General features: G+C 56.2%; 1 protein-coding gene and 1 long non-coding RNA gene across 2 annotated transcripts; one reads left to right on the top strand and one right to left on the bottom strand.

Annotated features, from left to right (window-relative positions):
* Positions 1 to 79: 79 nt before the first annotated feature.
* Positions 80 to 5315, bottom strand: LOC119871532. Its single transcript, XR_005358435.1, has 3 exons — positions 5051 to 5315; positions 4001 to 4130; positions 80 to 1152 (listed from the first exon to the last, which is right to left on the bottom strand). It is a non-coding gene; the product is annotated as an uncharacterized LOC119871532 (long non-coding RNA).
* On the top strand, positions 2953 to 22599 carry SLC6A7 (solute carrier family 6 member 7). Its single transcript, XM_038535045.1, has 14 exons — positions 2953 to 3108; positions 8765 to 8948; positions 10617 to 10748; positions 10935 to 11169; positions 11622 to 11760; positions 13241 to 13375; positions 14432 to 14535; positions 14666 to 14790; positions 15475 to 15587; positions 15819 to 15950; positions 16419 to 16518; positions 16714 to 16814; positions 17355 to 17522; positions 20899 to 22599. The coding sequence occupies exons 1-14, from the start codon at positions 3076 to 3078 to the stop codon at positions 21106 to 21108; spliced, it is 1911 nt and encodes a 636-aa protein (XP_038390973.1). The 5' UTR covers positions 2953 to 3075; the 3' UTR covers positions 21109 to 22599.
* The last annotated feature ends 1586 nt before the right edge of the window (positions 22600 to 24185 follow it).

Below are 24185 nucleotides of genomic sequence, written 5' to 3'. Positions count from 1 at the left end.
GATTCCTCATTTTTCACAGTCGCCACTCGCTGGTGTAACAAAACACATGCTCTGCAGTGATAAAGTCTGAACGTTTTAGCAAATTAAAAATGTTTATTTATATGCACTTAAAAATATCTCCCTATATAATAAAAGGAAGTACATTTTCATCTAACACTTTCCTTAAATCAGCACACATCTCCATTCTGGTTTGATGTGAGACCAGGAGAAACAGAGAGAGAACGAGGGAGAGGTGGGAAGAGGGGGAAGGGAGATAGATTATTTACTGGTTAGGATTCCTAAGTGGTCATTCTGCCCAAAACTACACAAACTTCCTCTGGGATCAGGGAGCAGAGTCGGTGGTTGTAGCAACTGTCAAATGTGCTTGGTGGCTGATCTCATAGCCAGTTGTATGATAAGACTGGGGCCTACATGGGCAGGTTGGCTTACGTGGACAATATCTTCTAGAAAATATTGGGGTTTTGTTTGTTTGATGAAGACCAGACTTTCCCACCAAGGGTTGTAGTGATAGGGCAGAGGATCTAGAGGGCAGAGCCTGTGCAGGGTCAGACTCCTAGATGCCAGGAGTAACCCCGCCTCTGCTTTACACAGTAGTTGTGCGGGTCCTGCCTGCCTATTCTGGGCCTCAGTGTACCCATCTGAAAAGTGTGAGCCTGGATCCATTTGCACTCACAGCCCCAGGGACTGCCAGGGATGTTCAGTGGTCACCCCATGACACGTTTGCTTGAGGAAGGCTAAAGATCCAGTCCTCTTCCCTCCCACTTCTGCAAGGCTGGCGGCTCCCCCCAGGGCTGAATCCGGGGGAAGCAGGCACAATGGGGAAGGGGCCATAAAGAGGCCAGTCTTCCAGGGCTCTTGAGCCAATGCCTCACCTCTAGTCCCTCTTCCTGTAGTTCTCTGGACCTTCCATAGGGTCTAATGATGGGGTTGTTGAGCACAGCTACAGCCTGTGCTGTAAGAGAACTGACAGGCCCTAAGGGAGGGGCAGGGGTGAGTCGTGCCTGGGTCTTCTTGGATTCAGGAGCCATGGGCTTCTCCCCTCTCCAAAGCCCAGAGATTCCGTGCTCTGTGTGACCTTGGGTATATGACTTCACTCCTCTGAGACAGTTTCCTCAGGTGCAAAACAGGGATGCACAAACCAGTCTTCCCAAGCTGTTGGAAAGAATCATAAGTTAGATATTGGATATAATCCTTCATCCAATGAACACAGTAGGGTTCCAAGAAGGCTTCTTCCATTCACATTCATGCCTAAAGGGCTCTTTCCTCCTGCATCTGGAGACCCCCTGGCCAGCCCTTTGAGGCCAGGTTTTTTTTTTTTTTTTTTTTAAGATTTTATTTATTTATTGAGAGACACACAGAGAGAGGCAGAGACATAGGCAGAGGGAAAAGCAGGCTCCCTATGGGGAGCCCGATGTGGGACTTGATCCTGGACCCTGGGATCATGCCGTGAGCCAAAAGCAGATGCTCAACTACTGAGCCACCCAGGTGTTCTAAGGACATGCTTAAAGGAAGGAGCAGCTGGGTGGGACCTGGGGAGGAAAGGTGGGCCCAGGACCCAGCCAGGCCCTTTACCCAAGCCTGTACTCCCATATAAACCCCTCTTGCTTCCTTCTAGGCTCCAGGGGTACGAGAGACAACAGGCCCTTATACTCACTCTCCCCAATGGGTTGTGGCGGATGGTAGGGCAACCCACTATGTTCAGGCACTATGGCTTAGTGCCTGAACCGGGACACTGGAGTGAAAGGGGCATGATTTGTAATGCATATGCCAGATCCACTAGCATGTATGAGACCAATGGGCATGAACGCTCTAGCTAATAATTTCCCATCCTAGTCACAGGCTCACACAGACCCTCACAAGGCCCTGATAGGTCAGTCAGGCACAGCGTCCCTGATGGCTCATTTTAGAGATGTGAAATTATAACATTCCTGGGGTCATACTGCTGGTGGCTAAGAACCCGGGTGATCATGTAAGTCACAAGCCATCGCAACACGGTGACACTTGCCCTATCTGTTCTTGCCCAAACCTCCCTGTATCTCTTTCATCCCAGGGAAAGGAGAAATGTTCCAGACCACCCAGAAGGTCCATGAGGCCTGACTCTGTCACTGGTGTCACTCACTAGCTCTGTGACCTTGAGTGAGTAACTTAACCTCTTTGCTTCAGTTTGCCCATCTGTAAAATAAGGATGATACCATCTGTCCCTCCAGGTCACTGTGTTGAGACAATATGAACTGGCCCAGGATCTGGTACAATCAATATTGGTAGATTAGGACGATTGAATAAATACCTGATTCATGGCTGCTGTTCCTTTTGTTGGCAAGAGTGGGCAACTCATAGTCAGTGAATGTCAACTGAGCCCCTACTATGTGCCTTGCCCTGCACTACATGTTTTCTAGGCACAATCTCCCTGGATTCCTCACCTTATTGAAAGGGTGGTAAGATTCTTATCCCCATTTTCCAGATGAAAAGGCGGGGGGGGGGGGGGGCGATCTTATTTAACGTGGGCAAGGTCACACAGCAAAGAGGAGGAGGCACTGGCTTGGCGGAACCAGGAGCGGGCTGTCAGTGTCCATGCACGTGGCCTGCCCTTCTCATTGCCCAATGGGAGAAAGGGGGGCCCAGAGAGGGCAGGTTACTTGCCCAAGGTCACGCAGGAGACGGTGGCCGAGGCCTCCAGACCTCCGAGGGTTCCCGTCGCGGACCCCCCTCCTCCTGCGCTCGGGCCCCTCCAATCCGCAGCTCTGCGTGCGGGGGCGCGCGCATCCCCCGGCTGTCGGTCCGTCAGCCCGTCTGTCTGGGTGTCTACGCGGGCGCAGCCGTGCACCCCTCCCCAGGCTCGGGCGCTGCGCAGGGAGAGGCAGGGCGTCCGCAGCGCCCGGCCCGCGCCCCGCGCCCCGCGCCCCGCGCCCGCAGCCGCCAGACGGCAGCGCCTGCGCCCGCGCCCCCCCAGCCGGTGCGCGGGAGCCGCCGGGGCAAAGTGGGCGGCCGGCCGGCGGCGCGGTCTCCGGCTCGCTCGCTCGCTCTCGGCTCCGGGGGGAAGCCAAGCCGGGGAGCCCCGGCAGCCCGCCCTCCAAGATGAAGAAGCTCCAGGGAGCTCCCCAACGCAAGGTAGGGCACGAGGACGGGGGCGCACCTGAGGGAGGGGAGCAGAGGCCCGCCCCCATCCAGGCCCCGGGAGGGTCTGAGAGGGCGCCGGCCGGTCCCGGCTCGGGGCTGGGGGAGGCCGGGCTGAGCTAAGTCGCAAGGAGGGGCGGGGTCACGGCCTGCCGGGGGGTGGGGGTGGGGGTGGCGACGCGGCCGTCCCCATCTGGGGGTCGGGGTGTGGTGTGATGGGGCTGGGGCTCAGTGGGCCAGGCCCTTGAACAGGTGTCTGCACCCCCAGGAGGCACGGGGTAGGGGTGTCTGGGGCCGAGCACCCACCCTCTCCAGTACCCCAGCCGTTCCCCCCAGGGGCTGATTGGGGTCCGGGCTGTGAGCAGAGCTGAGCGCCAGCCTCTAGCTGGACTAATTTCGGGGGTGGGGGGCGGGGGGCGGGGAGCCGCCCTGGTGCTCCTGCGTGCGCTCTACCCTGAAGCAGCCTCGCAGAGCCAGCAGGGGGTCGCTGTCTTTCCTGCCCAGGCTTTTGCCCTGCGGGGGGGCCGCCACCTGCTTCCTGCCCATCCGCTTTAGCTCCCCCGCTAAGACCCCAGGCTGCCCATCAGCGGGGCTGGCCGGAGGCAAGGGCAGGGTGGGAAGAGAGGGAGACCCAAGGGATCTGGGGGTGGGGTGGAAGCTGGCATGAGAGAAGGGCCAGCTCTGTGCTTCTGGAGCCCTGGTGGAGCCCACAGCCCCTCCCCACCTCTCCTGTGGGGCTAGACCCCCCAGCCAAGTCGCCTGTGGGGGCGGGGCGTGGGCAGGGAGGAAGAGTATTGGGTCAAGTTTTCTCGCTTTTGGCTTAAAAGTACCAGTCCTAGCCAAGGAGTCAGAACTCCTGGGCACTATTTCTGCAGATACCACTTACCCTGAGACTTTGGGCAAGTCCATTCTCTAACCTGGACTATCATTTGATGATCCAGCTCCAGTATCAAGGCACCAAAGCAGGCCCCGCTGTTCCTGAGTGGGGCCTGGGGGATGTGGTGACCCCGCAGGGGCTGGTAGAGGCAGATGGGAGAAAGGACTCTGAGGGGCTGGTGTTATATTGACCACTTCCACCCCCATCCCCCTCCCTCCTGCCCCTCATTGGAGCCTTCTCCCCCACCCCGCCCCACCCTGCAGCTGGGCGGAGAACCACTGTGATAAGTGGGTCTTTTTTATTCGTTGACATGAGTGACTTCTTGGGGCTGTTTGTGGTCTCTTGGGTCTTCTTGGGTCCTGCTCCCCACTCTTTTCCATTCTCCTACTCTCTCCCCTTTCTCTCCCCACAAGAGCTGCTGTTCCTCACTGCCACAGGGCCACACCTTGTGTATAGCCACGTTCTGTGAAGCCTTACCTGGGAGCTGTGTCTTGTTATCCCCACTTTATAGACAAGGAGAAAACAGACATGGGGGATGCAGCTTGCTGCTTTCCCAAAGAGGGGCTGAGCAACCTAGGACCATCAGGGCAGGGTGGGGCCACCTGGCTTCAGTGTCCTCTCCCTTGGTCTCAAGGTGAAGGGGGCAGGGAGGGAGGAAATGCCAGGTATCAGCCAGGGAATAGCATTGTTCAGAGATGAGCCCTGGGCTCAAAGTCAGGGGTGTGGAATCTGGTTTTGCTCTGCCCTTATCTTGCTATTTGACCTTGGACTCATCCCTTCCCCTCCCTGAGACTCAGTTTCCTCATCTGCACAATGATGAAGTTGGACTCCAAATTTCTATTGTCTCTCTCATCCTGCAGAAGGTCTGAGAGCCTTGGCTTGGGGCAGGCTAACCTCTCCCAGAGCCTGCCACTGCTGGTGACCTACATCTGTTGGTCCCTAAACAGAGGGGGTGCAGGCCTGACAAACTCAGGATTACGTTCCTGCGTGACTCGGGATAGGCAGTGGGGAGTCGGAGGTGGGATCTTCACGCCCAGGCGGAAGTGTGAAGCGACTCACCAAGCTTCCAACGCTGCCCCATCGATTTGGTTACTTGTCTCCCAGGCAGTCCCATCCTCTCCATGTGCCAGCCTCCTGGGATTCGGCCCATGGTGGGCTTGGGGGTTCCAGGTGGTCTTGGGATTGGCTTATCTTTGGAGGACCCAGTCCCCTGTCCCTGGAGCAGGAGCAGGCTTCCCTCTGATTGGGGGAGGAGGGGGACAGAAAAGCTGGCAGCATCCTGCTCTTGGAACTCTTGTCACCATGGAAACAGAGAGCCGGGACTGCTCTGTGAGCAGAGAAAGGGCAGCAGCTTCTCAGGAGGGATCAGAGGAACCTCATTACTGGGCCCTCCTGCCAGCTGGCCTGACGGGGCTGGGGGGCTCACAGGGTGACCGGCCTGCCACACTACCCCGTCTCAGGGGCCGGTGTCAACTGGCTGCTCCTCCATCCCTCCCGGAGCTCACCTGGCAGGGAGTGATTCCAGGGGGCCCGTACTCACCCAGCCGGGGAGGAAAACTGTGGAAGCACAGTGCTAAGAGGGCTGGGGCAGGTTTCAGATAGGTCTGGGGGTTGCTGCTACCCTCAGCCCAGCATGTCTGAGATCACCACAAGCCCAATTACTGGAAAAGCAGCTTGTTCACGTTCGTTATCATCATCTCCAAGACACATAGTTATGCCAGGCTGTCCCTGTTATTACTGCCCTTCTGGCCAATAGCCAGCCTCAGGCAGGATTGTTACCATGGTCGCCACTGTCACCGAGAGCCAACCAAGACTGTTACCCCCAAACCCATCGCCTCACCCTGTCACCGCAGCTGGATGCCTCCAGTCCTATGACACCTGCACTCTCCTTCCACCTCTTTATCCCGGCAATGCTCACAGGACAAATGCCCGGCAAAACCCCCTCTGTCACCACCCAATTTGTGTGTGGACACCCACTTGGCTGGTGCCAGGAAGAGCAATTTTAGGGGAAAAAAATACCTGGTCAGTAGCTGATTCCCGAATCCCTGTGCTAGGAGCCAATCTGGTCTTCAACGGCTGTGAGTGTCTCTAGCTGAGGGTCTGGTGAAGCTTGCCTCACAGGCCATTAGAGCCAGAAGACTAATAGATGGACCTACATTTCTCAGAGTAAATCTCAGCATGCAAGCTTCTTAAAACCCTTTCCTTCAATAGAATTGCAGAACACTGTCTATTCTAATCCCCATTTAGATAGTCCCAGTGGGTATTGATGCATTAAAGGATCTGACAAGTCCTGCAACAAAGAAAACTGTTTTGCTTTGTGTTAATCCAGTGTTCCCCCAATTTCTTTGACTCAAGAAGAAGTCTTGAGCGTCTATGAACATCCCAAGGGATGAGTTTTTGGAAACACTGATCTATTAAATTCCCTCAGTTTCGAGATGGGGAAACTGAGGCCCAGAAAACTCTTCCCTCAAGTCACACCATGAAGTGGCACAGACTTGGGACTAGAATTGTAGTCTCCTGACTCCCAGTCCAGAGGTATCACTGTTTTCTCACCACTATTTCTCAGTAGAAGCAGGAGGGTCCTTTCTCCTTTCTCAGAACCGTGATGTAATTAGACAATGGGCTTCCTTTCTTTCTTTCTTTCTTTCTTTCTTTCTTTCTTTCTTTCTTTCTTTCTTTCTTTCTTTCTTTCTTTCTTTCTTCTTTTTTTAAGATTTTATTTATTTATTCATGAGAGACACAGAGAAAGGCAGAGACACAGCAGAGGGAGAAGCAGACTCCCTGCAGGGAGCCCCATGTAGGATTCCATCCCAGAACCCCAGGATCACTCCCTGAGCCCAAGGCAGACATTCAACCACTGAGCCTCCCAGGTTCCTGACAGTTGGCTTTCTTTGCAGTTCCGTCCTTCTCTGCCATGGGTTTGAATTTCAGAGGCAAGTGGGAAGGGCATGGCTGACCCTTTCTTCTGACCCATTCCAGGAGACACTTTGGGGAACTGCTCTCTGAATTTTAGGTAGTTGGCCTGGTGTCCTTGGGCTTCCTTGCTGGCCCTCAGCTTGAGCGGCTCACAGACGTCCTAACTCATCTGCCGGGCCAGCATTCTGAGCAGCTGGAGGAGAGCCTCCATTTCCCAGCCCCAGTCTGGAGGGAGAATGCCCAGTGGACTTCTCCACCCTCCTTGAATCGCAGGCAGGGATGTTAGGGACAGCTGGCTTCCGGTCCCCTCTGTGCATGCATCTCTCCTGCAGTGACAAGAAGATTAGGACTTTTGTGAGATAGATTGGAACTCAGTAGCCTCTTCCTGATGGTGAACTAAAATTCACAGTCCTCCATAGATCTCCTTGAGCCACCAGAGCATAAATCGAATTCCTCCCTTGGGGTAGCTTGTGTTCCCTCCAAGTCCTCTTCTATCTGTGCTAAGGGCCCCTACTTCTTCCCCTGTCCTCCTGTGACTGCTTCTTCTGAGCACCCTCCTGTCTGGCCATTTGCCCTGTAGACATGCTCCGAGCTATCTGTGTCTTTCTTAAAATACCATGCCTGGAATGGAATAGCAAAAGGCAGCCCTGGAGGTTGGACACTCGAGCTTCACCGCTGAGAAGCTCTGGGCTTGAGAACTAGCTCTCCACCAGCCAGCCTTGTAAAATCTCGGGTATGTCCTGACACCTCTTGGAGCCCCAGTGGTCCTCATGATTAAAATAGGACCCAGCAGCCTGGTTGGCTCACAGGTTTAGCGCTGCCTTCAGCCCAAGGCCTGATCCTGGAGACCCGGGATCGAGTCCCACATCAGGGTCCCTGCATGGAGCCTGCTTCTCCCTCTGCCTGTGTCTCTGCCTCTCTCTTCTCTCTGTGTTTCTCATGAATACATAAATAAAATCTTAAAAAACAAGCAAACCAGGACCAAGAGGTGCCTGGGTGGCTCAGCTGGTTAAGCATCTGCTTTAGGCTCAGGTCATGATCACAGGGTCCTGGGATGGTGCCCCTACATTGGGCTCTCTGCTCAGCAGGGAGTCTGCTTCTCCTTCTCCCTCTACTGCTCCTCCTCCCTCTACCCGTCCTTCCTGCTCATTCTCTCTCTCTCTCTCTCTCATGCTCTCTCTCTCTCTCTCTCTCAAATAAACAAATGAAGGAATGCCTGGGTGGCTCAGTGGTTGAGCACCTGCCTTTGGCTCTGGGCATGATCCCGTGGTCTGGGATCGAGTCCCACATTGGGCTCCTTGTGGGGAGCCTGCTTCTCCCTCTGCCTATGTCTCTGCCTCTTTCTGTGTGTCTCTCAGGAATAAATAGGTAAAATCTTTTAAATAAATAAATAAATAAATAAATAAATAAATAAATAAATAAATAAATAAATAAATAAAATCTTTAAAAAATAAAACAGCGCTTAAACAAGTACTTAGCTCAGTGTTGTTCTGAGAATGAAATCAGCATATAATAAGAGCTCAGTACATGGTAACCATTATTAAGATCATCGTCATCGTCATCAACATAGGACCTCCCTTGATTTGACCTCTGTGTCAACTGAACTAAGATCAAGCTGGCTTTCTTTGTGCCTGAGCCACCCTGCTGGCCTCATAAGTCTGTAGTGACCTGCAACCCCCAGGAGCTCCTATGTATAACGTGAAAGCCCAGGTCAGAGCACTTGATTTCCTCACCCAGGAGAGTATCTCCATATTCAGCTCTGTTTGATTTCATATTCTTATTTTGGATGTGGGGCGGGATGTGTCACAACCTGGCCTCTTCTTTCTCCCTCACCCCTTTGGTCTCTTTTACTGGCAGCCCATTACCCCAGACCTGCTGATGACCCCCAGTGACCAGGGCGATGTAGATCTGGATGTGGACTTTGCCGCAGACCGGGGCAACTGGACGGGCAAGCTGGACTTCCTGCTGTCCTGCATTGGCTACTGTGTGGGCCTGGGGAACGTCTGGCGGTTCCCCTACCGAGCCTACACCAACGGAGGAGGTAGGGGCCCAAAGGGCTGCTTGTGGGGCATCTAGGCTAGTAGGCCAAGGCTTGGGGTGGAGTGAGTTTTTCAGTGGCATTAGCCACCACCTCCTAGATGGCCTTGAGCGGAATTCACTGAAAGCAGTGAAATGGGGCTGGGAGAACCGAGCTCTCTCTGCCTTGTCTTTTTTCATCACCCCAACCCCTCCGCTCTCTCTCCCATGCCCAGAGTGGATTCCTACTCACCTCCCCCCACAAAGCCTGGGCCCTGAGTGATGGGCAGAGAAGCTGCCTCTGCTTCATGACAGCAGGCTGTACCTACCTGCCTGGCAGTGATCACTGTGCTCTCAAAGTTCTCCCATCCTTCCTCCTCCCCTACCCCCTTCAGGACCTCACTCCATCCGTCATTCCCACTTGTGAATCTTCGATCTGTCCTCCTCTTCTGGTTCCTTCCACTCCGACTGCAAACACCAAGTCCGTCCCACCTTAAACCAATCCTCTGTTGTCCCTGCTTTGCCATCAAGTGACTGATCTGAGTCTTGTTAACAATAGCTGGGGTTGAGCACTCACCATCTGCCAGCCCCAGGCTTGGTGCTCTCACTTAACCCTGATGACAACCCTCCTGGGCGGGTACGGTTGCCTTGATGTGACAGCCAGGGCTTGGAGAAGCCAGGTTCCTTGTCCAAGGTCACACGGTGGCCTACCCAACATTCCACCTCCAGGACTACTTTGTCCAGAGCCAGTGTGCTCCCACCACCCACCCTCGAAGCCTCCTTCCGTCTCTGCCAAACTCCTGGAAGAAGCACCTATTGGCAGAGCGACAGAAATAGTCCAAATAGGAGATGAGGCAAGGAAAAGATGAATTGCTGTGACCGGAAAGTGTGAGACTGGAGCTGGCCTCTGATGCTCTAGGAACTCCATAATGGCCACAGTCCTGTCTGCTCTCTCTCCCTTTCCCTGGCTCCCAATTCTGTTTCTCTCTCAGTGCTGACCTCATTTTTTCCTGGGGCCAGCTCCCTCCTTGCAGGTGGGGGAGGGGGTGGCCACAGACAACTCTACAATGACTTCATCCTCAGAGCTGTTCTCTCTGAGCGCGTCCATATAGGATCTCAGGGAAGGTGTCTTAACTGGCCTGGCTCCCAGAAGGGGTGGCTAGTAAGGGGCTAGCATGACCGACAGCCCTCCCAGAGCCTGGTGGGCAGTTTTCTAAAGGAGCTGGCTGCCAATTGGAGAAGCCAATGGGGAGGGGTGTGGGACACAGGGGACGACTGGTGGCAGCCGCCAGCACCTAAGGTGGCATGGCAGAGAGGACACAGGAAGGTAGATTGGGGCCAGATCCCGAGGGCGTTCGTTTCCTACTGAGGAGTTTGCACTTTCTCCGGCAGGGCATTCCCTCAAGTGTTCCTTCACTCACTCAGTGTTTGCTCTGAGCCCAGCCCTGCCCTGGGCACTGGGGCTGCAGAGGTGAGTAAAGCCCCGCCAGCCCCCTTAGCCCTCAGTGATCTGATATATATCAGTCCCAGTCCACAGGAGAAGGACTCCGTGGGGTCGCAGGTGTCTGCCATCAGGACGGGGGCGGGGCTGGGCCTCAGAGGAGCTGACCCACCTGAGACCTTGCCGACCACCCTCCTCCTCCTCCTCCTCCTCCTCCTCCTCCTCCTCCTCCTCCTCCTCTTCCTCCTCCAGGCGCCTTCCTCGTGCCCTACTTCCTTATGCTGGCCATCTGTGGCATTCCTCTCTTCTTCCTTGAGCTCTCTCTGGGCCAGTTCTCCAGCCTGGGACCCCTGGCCGTCTGGAAAATCAGTCCCCTCTTCAAAGGTGAGGCCTCATAAGTCATGGCAGGGGTCCTGGCCTGGGGGAGGCAGGGAGGTTGCCCCCCATGCCTCAGCCTCTCTAGGCAGAGAGGGAAGCGAAGTCCACAGAGGGAGGATGGCTTCTGAGGCCCCACAGCCTGGCCCACAGGAAGGCCTGACCTGAGGGCAGCCCCCTCTCCCGCACGCCCAGGTGCCGGCGCGGCCATGCTGCTCATCGTAGGCCTGGTGGCCATCTACTACAACATGATCATCGCCTACGTCCTCTTCTACCTCTTTGCCTCCCTCACCAGCAACCTGCCCTGGGAGCACTGTGGCAACTGGTGGAACACGGACCTCTGTCTTGAGCATAGAGGCTCCAAGGGTGGCAATGGGGCCCTGCCCCTCAACCTCACCAGCACTGTCAGCCCCAGCGAGGAGTACTGGAGGTCAGGCCACTGCCGGCCCAGCAGCTGTCTGGGAGGGCCCCAAGCTGCCGGGGTGGGGGGTGATGACAGGGGCAGGAATGGGCCGGCATCCCCGGGGGGCTCAGCTTGTACCTGGAAGGCCGAATCCCGGTACTGGTGTTAGGTGGACTCTGGCTTCTAATCCCAGCTCTTCGCCGACCAGCCGTGTGACCTTGCGCAAAGTATTTGGCTTCTGATACTTTATCTTTGAAGTGGGTATGATAATAGTATTTCTGAGGGTCGTTGTGAGGCTTAAAGGAAGGAAGTATAAATTGTGCCACCAGCCTATTGGATAATCATGCTCAGTAAACACTGGCTGATAATCATGATGCTGATGACACCAGTAATAGTAACCTTGCTGGCCACAGCTTTACCCCATGCCCGTGGAGTGTGGCAGGGTGACCAGAGGACACTCAAATCTTCATCCCCCACAGCCGCTACGTTCTCCACATCCAAGGCAGCCAGGGCATTGGCAGTCCCGGGGAGATCCGCTGGAACCTCTGCCTCTGCCTGCTGCTTGCCTGGGTCATCGTGTTCCTCTGTATCCTCAAGGGTGTGAAGTCCTCGGGCAAGGTGAGCCCTGGGGGGTCCTAGAGGCCTGCGGGGCTGGGAGGGGTGAGGGCTTCCTGGAGGAGGCAGCAGGGCATGGACTGAGCCTGAGAGGATGAATTGGGAAGAGGTTGGGAGTGGGGGTGCGGGTGTGGGGGGTGGGAAGCACTGCTGGAAGAAAGATTTGGAGGTAAGGATGGATGGTGGCTAGGCTGGTTCACTGGTTCACTAGACTGGAAACTTGTCAAGGATGGCCCTCTCTGTTACTCAAGTTTGTATCCTAACCCAGTGCTTGGCACTTTGAAGAGGCTCTGCAAGTTGGCTTATTGGATGCTTGGAAGGTGGGTCTAGGTGTCGGTACAAGTGACTAGAGCCCATTTGGTCTGTTGGAAAGTCCAAAGGGTGTGCTTCAGGTACAGCTGGTCTAAGGATTCAATGGGTGTCATCAGGAATATGGTTTTCTGGGTCTCTCAGGAGTGCCTTCCTCCAGTTGGCTTCCTTCTCAGGCTTCATTCTCCATGAGGGTCCCCTTAGCAGCTTCAGGCTTCCATCTTACCTGCCTACCCAAGAGTTCTCTCTCTTGCCCCAGTTTTCAAAACCCCTAGAACTGAGTCTCACTGTGTAAGCAGGGTCATGTACCCATCCCTGAACCAGTCACTGTGTTCAGGAGGGTGGGGTGCTGTACTTGCCTGGGCCTCGTCATATGCCCATCCCCGGAGCTGGGAATGGAGTCAGCCCCAGCTAGGGAAAGTCAGAGGATTGGTATCTGAAGGAGACCAGCTGGATGCTAGGAAGACAAAACCACAGATGCCCACCTGATGTTATGAAGGGTGGAAAGGACCATGAAGCTGGCTTAGAAAGACTTGGAAGCCTTCTGAATGGTTTACTCAATCATTTATAAATTAGAACTTGTCCCTGTGCAAAGTGCTGAGAAGTGTCACCCACGAGGAGTGGCACCAAAAGAAAGACTTAGAAAGGTAGGGTAGAAACCAATGAGAAAGAGAGAAGTGATCAAGGTGCAAATCCGGGCAGTGGGGAGCTTGAGACCTGGTGGTGTTTACCGAGGAAGTACCTGGAGGTTTGGGAACAGATGGAGACAGGGTAGGGGGAACTTTGGGAATGTGCAGTGGCAGATGACCACACAGGATGGGTTGCATGGGCTGGGGCGGGGAGGGAATGAGCATATGGCAGGAGGAGAGTCTCATAAACCCTAGACAAGGCCTCTAGGCAAGGGCTGAGGGTGGCCTGGAGTGGGGCGCAGCAGAGCTGGAAACAGGATGGGTTGGGGACACCTCAGGAAGCAGTGACAGGGTTTTAATGAAGGATCTGTGTGTGGAGGGTGGGAGGCGGGGAGGGAAAGAGAAGCATCATAGATGATGGCTGTTCTCAGCTTGGCCTACCCAAAGGTTGAGGAGGCGAGTTAGGTAAGACGGGGATTTCTGGAAGAGGAACAGGGTAGAAGCAGGGTCCTCCCTGCCTGCCATCGCCACTTATCACATCTCAGGTGGTGTATTTCACGGCCACGTTCCCCTACCTCATCCTGCTCATGCTGCTGGTCCGAGGAGTCACGCTCCCAGGGGCCTGGAAGGGCATCCAGTTCTATCTCACCCCCCAGTTCCACCATCTGTTGTCTTCCAAGGTGAGGCTCTCGGGGCTGGGGCGCAGAGGGAGGGATCAGGCCTTAAGCCAGGGGGCAAAAGGAGGAGGGCCCCCTGGAGAAAAAGAGGGCAGCGGGTAGGAGTCCTCCGTGTGGTGGGCCCTTGGTACCACACTCTGTGCTCAACACTGTGTCTCTTTCATTTCTTATTCTTCTACTTCAGAAGTAGACATTATTACAAAAAAAAAAAAAAAAAAAAAAAAAGTAGACCTTATTCTGGGGCGCCTGACCGGCCCAGTCAGAGGAACAAGTGACTCTTGATCTCAGGGTCATGAGTTTGAACCCCACATTGGATGTAAAGATTACTAAAAAAATAAACCTTAAAAAAAAAGTAGACATAAAAAACAAAAAAGTAGACGTTATTCTCCCATTTTACAGGCAAAGAAACTGAGGCCCAAAAGAGTGATAAGCTTAAGGTCCCATGGCTAGGGAGTGGCAGAGCTGGAGTTCCAACCCAGATGTGTCTGACTCCAAACCCCAAGGAGGGCATTAGTAATGACAGAAACAGTACTGCTGACGGCTAACATTTCTTATTTGTTAAGGGATGAGTGCCTGACCCTGCCCTAGCACTTGGCACGTAGGTAGTCATGAATCCTTACTGCCACCCTATAAGGGAACTCCTCTTCCTATCCCTGCATTACAGAGGGAGGTCCCGAGGCTCAGAGAGGAGAGACCATACAGCCACAAAGGAGGGAATCACATTGAGGGCCCTCCAAATGCAAGGAGGAAGTAAAGGGGTTCCATGGGCTCGTTGTCAACATGGATCTACTGAGAATTTACATAAGACACGACTTCCTTCAGAATTGGACCCACCTTAGCGATCATCTAGATTCTGGATGGGGAAACTGAGGCCAGGAGAGGTTTTTTTTTTTTTCCTCCTGACCTACTCTGGGCCAGGCTCTTCACCACGCCGTTCCCTGGACCTGTTGGCTAGCTCCCGCCCCACCTCCTCCCTCCTCTTTCCTTGGCCCCCTGGATGTGGCTGTGGTGTGCCAGCCCCTTCGCTTTGCTCTCCCTCTGCATTCTTCCCTGCCACAGGTGTGGATCGAAGCTGCTCTTCAGATCTTCTACTCCCTGGGTGTGGGCTTCGGGGGTCTGCTCACCTTTGCCTCCTATAACACATTTCACCAGAACATCTACAGGTTAGTGCAGCCTGACAGACCCTGGGGCCGGAGCAGGGAGGAGAGAGGCTGGCCAGGGCAGGCCTTGCGGGGTGAAGGCAGGGCCCGCTCACTCCGGCCTGGGCTTGTGTGCCTGGACTTCCCCTGGCAGAGACACCTTCATCGTCACTCTGGGCAATGCCGTCACCAGCATCCTGGCTGGCTTCGCCATCTTCTCTGTGCTGGGCTACATGTCTCAGGAGCTGGGTGTGCCTGTGGACCAAGTGGCCAAAGCAGGTGGGCCGGCTGCCCAGCCCTGGTGGGTGAGGGTGTGTGTTGGGCACAGCTGGGGCTGGGCAGGGGGCACACGTGTGGACCTGCAAGGTTGTGGATGGCTGTGGCCAGTGTGTGTGTGGATGTGCGCACATGCAAAGGAACGTGTCTTACCTGGTCTCTGGGTGTGCAAGTGCAAAGGGTGTGGGTGGGCAACCTGTGTCTGCAGAGAAATGAATTTCTGTGCGAGATTGTCTTCTGTTTTGTTACATCTCAGCAACTCGCCTTGCTTGTCCAAATGAGTCATTTCCTGTGTCAAGATGTCTTGTGCCAGTGAATGGAGGGTTCAAGTGAGGATGTGAATCAGTGTCCTGTGCCAGTGGATGTGTCTAAGTATGTGTGGAGTGGGATTGTTTGTGTAAATGATGGTGTACATAAGTGTATTCAAATGAGGTTTCCTAGTGAGTCTTGTGTTTGTGCTCATTATTAATTCATTTATTTTATCACTCTGTGTTCATTGCACACCGGCAGTGTACTGGCCTGTGTCCTAGGAGTTAAGCGTTTCAAGTGTGCAGTCAGCGTGCATCTCTGGGTTTGTGACCCTAGTGTACCCAAGCGGGTGTAAGCGACCCTGTATGTTTGAGTGTGCCTACGGGGGCCTACCTCGTGCATGCCCCGGGCTGCTGACCCTTTCTGCCCTTGGCCCAGGCCCCGGCCTGGCCTTTGTCGTCTACCCACAGGCCATGACCATGCTGCCTCTGTCGCCCTTCTGGTCCTTCCTTTTCTTCTTTATGCTCCTGACTCTTGGCTTGGATAGCCAGGTGAGCCTTGTCTGTGCCGGCGTGCACCTTGCGGGGTGATGTGCATCTGGGTGTGTCCCTGTGTGATGTGTGTCTGTGTGTCCACACGTGATGTGTTATGTGTATGTGTGTGTCTGTGTGATGTGTGTATATCTGAGTGTGTGTGTGTCTGTGTGAGTTTGTGTGTCTGTGCACGTGTGTGTGTATGTGTGGTGGGGCAAGAATTCTGACACCTCCTTCTCTCCTCCCCAGTTTGCCTTCCTGGAGACCATCGTGACAGCTGTGACGGACGAGTTCCCATACTACCTGCGGCCCAAGAAGGCTGTGTTCTCGGGGCTCATCTGCGTGGCCATGTACCTGATGGGGCTGGTCCTCACCACCGATGTGAGTGCAGGGAGAGTGGGCAGCTGGTGGGGGAGGCAAGGCCAGGTGCCTGCAGCAATGTCTGTGACTACTCGCGGGGCCACCTGCTTCTTCCTCTTTGGGAGGAGGCTAGCCCACCCCAGGCTCTCTCCCCCCGAGGCAGCTTGGCCCTGTGGCCCAGAGTCCTGGCTTTGAAATAAAAGACCTGGCTTCAAGCCTGGCTCCTACACTTACTGAAGGACCTCAGGACAAGTGGCTTCACCTTCCTCAGCCTGTTTTCCCACCAATAAAGTGGGAGCCTACATCTAGGATCATTGTGAGGCTCCGATAAGATGATGTGTATAAAGGCTCAGTGGGTGGACAGTGGTCATGCTGTCATCATCTTGCCATCACCTGGCTGCTTCCTGCCCACTCCCTGCCTGGAGAAGGGGTTGCATGACGGAGCAAGACTGGGGTGAGGGAACCCCAGAGCTGTGACTTGTGTTCTAGGGAGGCATGTACTGGCTGGTGCTTCTGGATGACTACAGTGCCAGCTTCGGGCTAATGGTGGTAGTGATCACCACGTGCCTCGCCGTCACCCGGGTGTATGGTGAGAGGGGCCATGGGCTAGGGAGTTGAGGCTCCCCACAGTGGGAGGATGGGAGTCTACTGTGGAGCGCCCCCCTGCACTGGGTCCCTGCTCCCAAGGGCCAGCGTCTCCAGTGGGTGCAGTGGGGTGGAGGAGGGGCTGCTGGTGCTCGTGGGGGGTGCCAGTGGGGCCATGCTCCTGTCCTCCCCTGTGCAGGCATCCAGAGGTTCTGCCGAGACATCCACATGATGCTGGGCTTCAAGCCGGGCCTCTACTTCAGGGCCTGCTGGCTGTTCCTGTCCCCGGCCACACTCCTGGTAACGGGTGGGAAGGAGGGCTGCCGGCTGGGACCCAGGGCTGAGAGTAGGGTCCCCTCCTGGGTATTCAGGCTGGTAGGACTGCCCTGGCCCAGAGTGGACCTCTGTCGGGGCTGAGGGGTGGGTGGGCATGGGGATCTTGGTCTACTGCCCTCCCCCTTGATGCTCCCAGCTTTTGGGCTGGGCCTAGCCCCACGTTCCGTTAGCAAAACGAGTGGGGCTTTCTCAGGCCGCAGGGCCTTAGGGCTGGGGCTTTAGGCTGGTGTGTTGGTGCCTATCTGTGCTTCTCAGCCTTGGAATGGGAGTTCAGGCACAGGCTCTCTCAGGAACGGGGTGTTTCAGAGCTGGGCCGTCTCAGGCCTCACAAAGGCTCCAAGGATAGATGGTCTCAGGTTCTATACAGCTTAGGACAGGCTTGTCTCTGACACTGGGTGGCTCTGGGCTGAGCTCTCTCCAGCCTTCAGGTAGCTTAGACCTGGGTTATCCTAAGCTCCGGGGCCTTTCAGAAGCCCACCGTGATGTTGGGGCCCCCACCCACAGGCCCTGCTGGTGTATAGCATCGTCAAGTACCAGCCCTCAGAGTATGGCAGCTACCGCTTCCCAGCCTGGGCGGAGCTGCTGGGAATCCTGATGGGCCTGTTGTCCTGCCTCATGATCCCGGCCGGCATGCTGGTGGCTGTGCTTCGGGAGGAGGGCTCGCTCTGGGAGGTAAGTCTGCCCCGCCCTTGTCTGCCCGGCCCTCCTGCCCTGGGCCCACCTGCTAGAACAGAAAACATCTGCCCCAGCACCTTACCCAAGCCTCACGGGCTTTTCCAACCAGTAGCCTGAGCTATGAATCTTCTCAGACCTGCTTAGAAAGAGGTAGGCTCAGGGGGCTTAGGGTCCTTCCCCTGGCACCCATGGGGCATCTGAGGTGGGGGGAGCCCAATCCAAAGACCACAGATGTCAGCCAATGCCTGCATGTCTTGGGGAGAGGACAAGGGAATGGCCCAGGGTGCCACTGTGAGTGGGGCAGCGGTCAGGTCTTGAACTCTAGTCACCAGCCCAAAGCTACCCTATGGAACTCAGGGTCAGAAGGCAACATGGGGACCCCAGAAGGTGAGTTGTCACCCTTCTCTCTGCTTCAGTGCATGGGTGACCTGGGAATGGGCTGGTGGTGGGAGCCCTGCCCACACCAGGCTTTGTGAAGAAATCCAGAAAGCAGAGGATGCAAGTTGTCTGGGCATGGGGATCTGCAGGTCTCATCACAGGGGAGTGGGCCAGTCGATGTGCCATGATGCTGTGTGACCACTGCAATGCTCTGCACCTCTCTGAGCCTCACCACGCTCTGTACTTCTGAGGCCATGGGTGTGGCGTCCCTCCGCTGGGGAGAGGCCGTCACTGTGAGCAGAGCTGAGTGAGCCTCCTAGGGTCCAGAGAGAGCCTAGGGACCCCCCCACACACACCCCATATATCCCATCAGGGGTATGCTGGAGCCAGCTGGTACTGGTTCATGAGAGCTAAGAGCTAAATATTCAGGGATGTTGTGAGCCAGTTGTTAAACCATTGGTTACTTGGAAATGACCTTGGCAGGGATATTTACACCACTGGAATTGGCTACAAGGCAAGCCTCCTGTGCCCCTCCACCCACTGCCCCCAGCCTGCCTGCCAGCACCCTAGTGCGCCCACTCCCCAGGCTGCTGCACTGCACCTCCGCTGGCCCTCACCCCACCTTCATATCTCCGCCTGGAAAGAGGCTCAGGGCAGAAGTGGGCTGTGGCGGCACCACCCAGACCACAGGGCAGTCCTGGGGTCCAGCCCTGCTCTGTGGACACAGAGCTGCTGTGTCACTGGGAGCTAACCCCTTGCCTTCTCCCAACCTTGGGAGCCCCACCTGTGCTACTAAGGGAAACTTGTCTCCTTGCCAGAGAAGCAAGGTGTCTGCAAAGGGAAGGAGGAGAGGGGTGTTGCCCAGGGTGGAGGGCCCCAACCCCCTGGACTCACAGTGCCCCAGCCTCGCTAAGCTTCCCTCCTGCCCTGCTGCCGCAGCCACCAACAGCCAGGTGGAGGGCCATGCTGTTGGGTGGTGAGCACTGCAGAGGAGTCCTTGGCCGGCTCCAAGTACCAGCTCCAGAGACCAGGGCTTCCAGCACTGACACATTAGGAGGAATCCTGGATCTGCCGTTTGCCAGCCGCGTGGCCTTAAGCAAGTTAATGCACCTCTCTGAAACTTGCTTTTCTCTGTCCTTAAAGTAAGGGTTGCTGTGAGAAGAAAAGAAGCTCATCAATGTAGTGAGGAATGGGAGGGGCAGGAAAGCAGAGCATTTTAAAAGTTTAGGATGGAGTCAGACCGCCCAGGTTCAAACCCCAGCATCACCACTTCTCAGCCGTGTGACCTTAGCCAAGTTCACTGACCTCGCTGAACTGTACTTGCGGATGCGATCTGTGGGGGTGGAGCGTGAAGGTCATAATGCCCCTGTCCCAGGGACACTGTAAGGATGAAGCAGCCCACACTTAGCACAGGGCTGGGACACGGTGAACGTGTTGTTCCCCACCAGGGATTCTCACGGGTGTGATTTTGCTCTCAGAAGCCATTTGGTAATGTCTGGAGGCATTTTGCTTGTCGTAAGAGGATAATGTGCACAGGGGATGCTACTGGCCCCCAGGGGCAAGAGAGCAGGGATGCCATTAAACATCCCCCAGTGCGCAGAGAGCTCTTACACAGGGACTCTCCGGCCCAAAATATCCAGAGCACTCAGGTCAAGAAGTGTTGGTCTAGGCTCTAGCATTCAATTGGAAACAAATCTAAGTCCTTGATCTCAGGGAGCTTGTGTTTTAGTGTGGGAGACAGACAATAAACAAGTACATAAAGATAGTGGTAAGTGCTATACTTTAATGATAATAAATAAAAAACTGAAACAAAAGCAAAGTTTAGGAATAGAGAATGGGGGAAGGTATTTTGGCCAGGGTGGCTGAGGAGACTTCTGTGAGGGGGTGACAGACACTTGGCGAAACCAACAAGATGATCTATGTGGATGTCTAAGGGGAGAGCATTTTAGGCAGAAGGACAATCAGTGCAAAGGCCCTGAGGCAGGAGAGGCTGGCATGTTTGAAGGTGGCAAGGAGGTTGACAAGACTGGATCAGTGGGTGCCGGTGGAAGAGTGGCAGGCGATGAGATCAGGGAGGTAGACAGAGGCCAGGACATGGAGGCTGTGGTAGGCACTTTGGGCCTTAGTCCAAGTGAAATGACAAGCCAGTGGCAGGTTTCTGAGCAGGGGGGTCACGTGCTCTACAACAGTAGCAGTTCAGTAAGTGTCACTATGCTTGGAGTATGGAGCCATGATAGACCCTGGGCTAAGGACACCGCACACATATTCCTCCTTGAATCTGCACACAGTAGGCTCCACTTAATGTTGGTCGTCTGTCCTCCTTGAAGGGTCTGGGGCTCTTCTCCCCTCAGGGCAGGCAGAGGGCTTTGGGAATGGTCTGGGAAGGGAGGAACCCTAGAACGTTCAGACTTAGTCATTATCTTAGTCACATCGCTCCTTCCATGGAAACTGGGGCTCGAGGGGGAAAGATCAGCCATCAGAGTCAGAGCGAGGCCAAATGTGAGACGCTTGGAGGGTCAGCGACAATCCCTGCCTCAGGCTCCCAGCTCCTGGCTCTTCCCCTAAGCTCCCAGCTGCTTAGGACTCAGCATTTAGGGGAAGGGACCCAGAGCGGGCTCCTGGATTGGCTGGCATGCAATCATAGCAGCACCACTTACCGGGCCCTAGCCTGTTCCCAGCGCCCTGCTAACTGCTCCGTCTCGGTGCCTCCTGACAACCCTGTGAGGGCATCATGATCCCCAAGTTACAGAGGAGGAAGTAGAGCACGGAAAGCTTAAATCCCATGGCCAGAGGCCACCCAGCTTGCAAGTGACAGAGCAGGACTCTCATCTGGGCAGGTGACTCATTCGCCTGGGGAGGTGCCACTGCCCTCGCCCCCCCGGGATCGTGGCAAGGGCTGACCAGGTGATGTGGTTAGGTCTCTGCGGGTGCCTGGCCCCCCGGAAGCACTCCGTGAGCGCCGGCCCTTCTCACCGCTGTCATTGCTCTGCCGCAGCGGCTCCAGCAGGCCAGCCGGCCGGCCATGGACTGGGGCCCGTCGCTGGAGGAGAACCGGACTGGCATGTACGTGGCCACGCTGGCGGGGAGCCAGTCGCCCAAGCCACTGATGGTGCACATGCGCAAGTACGGAGGCATCACCAGCTTTGAGAACACTGCCATCGAGGTGGACCGCGAGATCGCCGAGGAGGAGGAGTCTATGATGTGAGCCGGGAGGCAGGCGGACAGGAGGCCCCGCCGGCTGCAAAGGGTGGCCGTGCCCTGCGGGGTGCTGAGAGGCCCGCGGCAGAGGTTGCCACGGTGGGTCCCCAGTGCAAGTCCTTCCTTGTGGCCTCTGCCTCTCCTGTGTCTACCTTCTCCACACACGCACACAAACCCACTTGAAGCTCAGTCCTCATTCTGCAGGTGGATGAACTGTGGCCAGGGAGGAGGGACTTGCCCAAGGTCGCATGGCAGAGGGGACTGGACCCCAGGCCTCCTGGCCAACCAGCTCCCTTTCTTACCTGGAAGCTGGCATCGTTCTCGCCTCTCTGTTCAGGGCCCAGACTCCTCTCTTTTCTAGGGGAGCCTGCCCCACACACTTCAAACAGCCAGAATCCCGAGCTGGGCAGGGATGCTCGGGGTATGGCGAGGCCCACGAGGCCCCCCGGGCACCGAGGGTTCGCAGTGAAGTGAGAGAAAGAGCCTATGGGCTCCCATGCCAGGGCCAGGCTTCCTGAAGGTGGTGAGGTCTGAGGGCCCTGGACGATGGGAAATTGGGAGGAGGGCAGGGTGTGGAGGCCCCAGTGTAGCCCCTGGGCTCCCCACCACCACTTGGAGCCCAGGGCAGAGACCTGGGTATTACTAGGTTACAGCAGGGTCCAGGGGGCAATGTCGAATGAGGGGGAGGGGAGCAGGGGACAAGGGGGGGCAGGGGTTTGCATGATCTTGTCGCGCTTTAGATAGAATATCTTTCAGGGTCAGTGTGCAGGGTGGATTAGAGGGGACAGGGTGGCGGTGGGAGGCCCGTGGGGGGGCGGGAGAGAGGGGCTGGTGGCCTGAGGGGGTGGGGGTAGGGAAAGGAGGAGGTCCCCACACTTTTTTCCCCTCCAGAGAAACAGTTATTTTATTTTGACCCCACACTTCTAAGAAGGGCCCTCGGCTTCCCTCACTGGACCCCATGCCCTCGGGTGTAGGGAGCGCGGGCGTGATCAGGACAGAGGACCAAGTGGAGAGGTGGGCGTGAGGGGTCCTAGTCAGGCCCCAAAGCCCCTCCACTCCATTCTCCCTGTTCCGGTGGACCTCGCCGTCTCCTCTGGCTCCAGGCACTGCTGGGAAATTGGCCTTGGCCGGGGTCAGCCAGGGCGACCAGAAGGCTTGGAGGTGGTCTGCACACACGACATCTGTCCTGATGCTGCACACTCTGCTCGGGGGCGGGGGTCCCTGGGCCCAGGCATGAGGGTGGAGGCCAAGAGCCAAGGGCAGCCAGCACCTCAAGCCTGTGGCCAGAGGCCTTGGCATCTTCAGCCCCGGGCACAGGAGGGGCCGTCCTGGGGTCCCCCCTTCCCTGAGATGTGGAGCTTGCCAATGTGCCCGGGCGGGGCAGGGCACCCTCATGGGCCGCCTGCGCACCCCCTCCCTCCAGCCGTCTCCCCAGCCTGTCCGTGTTCTGTTGGTTTACTGTTAATAAACACCAATGAGGTCATCCTTCCTACCCCTTCTCCTGACTGCCGAGAACCGTGATGTGGGCAGCACTGGGGTTTCCAGCTTCTGTGGGACGGATGAGGGAACTGAGGCTCTGCTGTTCGCTTTCCTGGCTCTCCTGGCTTCTGACACTTGCTGTCCCATTTCTCTGTGGCCATGGTCGGTCAGGGGAGTGGGGTTGGGGAAAGGGGGGTGAAGACGAGGAAGCCCTCCAAGACAACTTAGCCCCCCATTATACATACAGACAAACTGAGGCCCTCCAAGGCAGGGAGGCCTTGCTCACAGGTACCCAGCGAGGCAGGCAGAGCGGAAGGCAAGCCCGGGCAGCTGACATTCCCCTTCCCAGCTGCAGCTGCTCCCAGCCTTACCCCAGGTGTAGCCGGGGCTGGGAGACCAGGGTAGGGAGGAGCCCCAAACCTCCCAGGCTGGAAGAATTTCCTGGTGCTCCCCACCCCCTCCTGGCAGGACCTTGCCACATAAAAGAGCCCCAGGGCCTTTCAAATGCAAGGCCCAGGTGTTTCAAGAAAGGCTTTGATTGGGGGTGAAGAGGAAGGGCTGCTGCATATTTTGGATATTAATAAATTTCCCCTAACAAAGGGCCGGGCCCCCTCCTGCCCCTCTTTGTTTGGGGCTTTGGGGCTCTAGATGGAGGGAAGCATGGGTTTGCTAATGTGCTGAGGATGCAAGAATGGACTTCCCAATTCAAGATGCCTCTTCCCACACCCTGGGGACAGGCTCCAACCAGGCTAGGGCTACCGGGCTGCTGGCTCAGGGGCCCCATCCCAGGAGGAAGCACTCTTCAGGCCCTCCTGGCTCTCTCTGGGACAGACCCCAGGCCATGGTCCTGTGAGGATCCCGCACTCAGCCTCTTGGCTGCAGCCTGGGGTCCTAGGGGTTGGAATGGGCGATCCCGGAAGCCTGGGCCTCTCTTCTCCTGGGTTCCCAGTCTGTAGTTGGAGGATTCTAGGAGTCTATGGAGCCCACCAGCTTCACCTCCCCCTGCCTCACTTCCCCTGCCTTGCTTCCTCTTGCCTCTCCTCCACTAGTTCACCGCCCCAACGCTTGGGCCTGAGGTTCCTGGTCTGTCCTCCCTGGCCCCAGTCTTCCAGTGTCCTGCTTCTCCCCTTTCTGCTTCTCCCAGATGGCCTGTCCTGTCCCATCACCTCCCCTCCCACCCCTGCCTCTGCCACCAGCGCCATCTCCCCACGGCCCCCATCCCCATCCCTTTATTGACTCCAGGTCTCCCTGGCTCAGAACAGACCCCAACCAGGCCCCATGGCAGTGGAAACTTACTGGAGACCAGGGACCCCCCCCCCCCCCCCCCCCCCCCGCTGCAGGAATCCATGGCAGTATAGTGGGCCGCTCAAGGAAGACCCTGTTTGGAGTGGAACCCCAGCATGCCATAGCAGGTGACAAACCCAGTGCCTGCAGAGCAACCAGGCGAGCGAAGCTGTAGGTATGAACAGCAGAGTAAGCAGTAACTGACCCTTAGTGAATGTGGCAGAGACGAGTCAGGAGTGGGAACAACATGCCTCTCTTCAGGGGCCCAGGTTGCCAGATACTGCAGCTTTTTAAGAGAAGTTGGAAGTTTGGACTTTTGTA

This window comes from Canis lupus, chromosome 4 (genome assembly GCF_011100685.1).
Source record: "Canis lupus familiaris isolate Mischka breed German Shepherd chromosome 4, alternate assembly UU_Cfam_GSD_1.0, whole genome shotgun sequence".
Classification (NCBI taxonomy): Eukaryota; Metazoa; Chordata; class Mammalia; order Carnivora; family Canidae; genus Canis; species Canis lupus.
The sequence above is the reverse complement of the archived record's forward strand: the minus strand, read 5'-3'. Positions and strand labels throughout refer to the sequence as shown.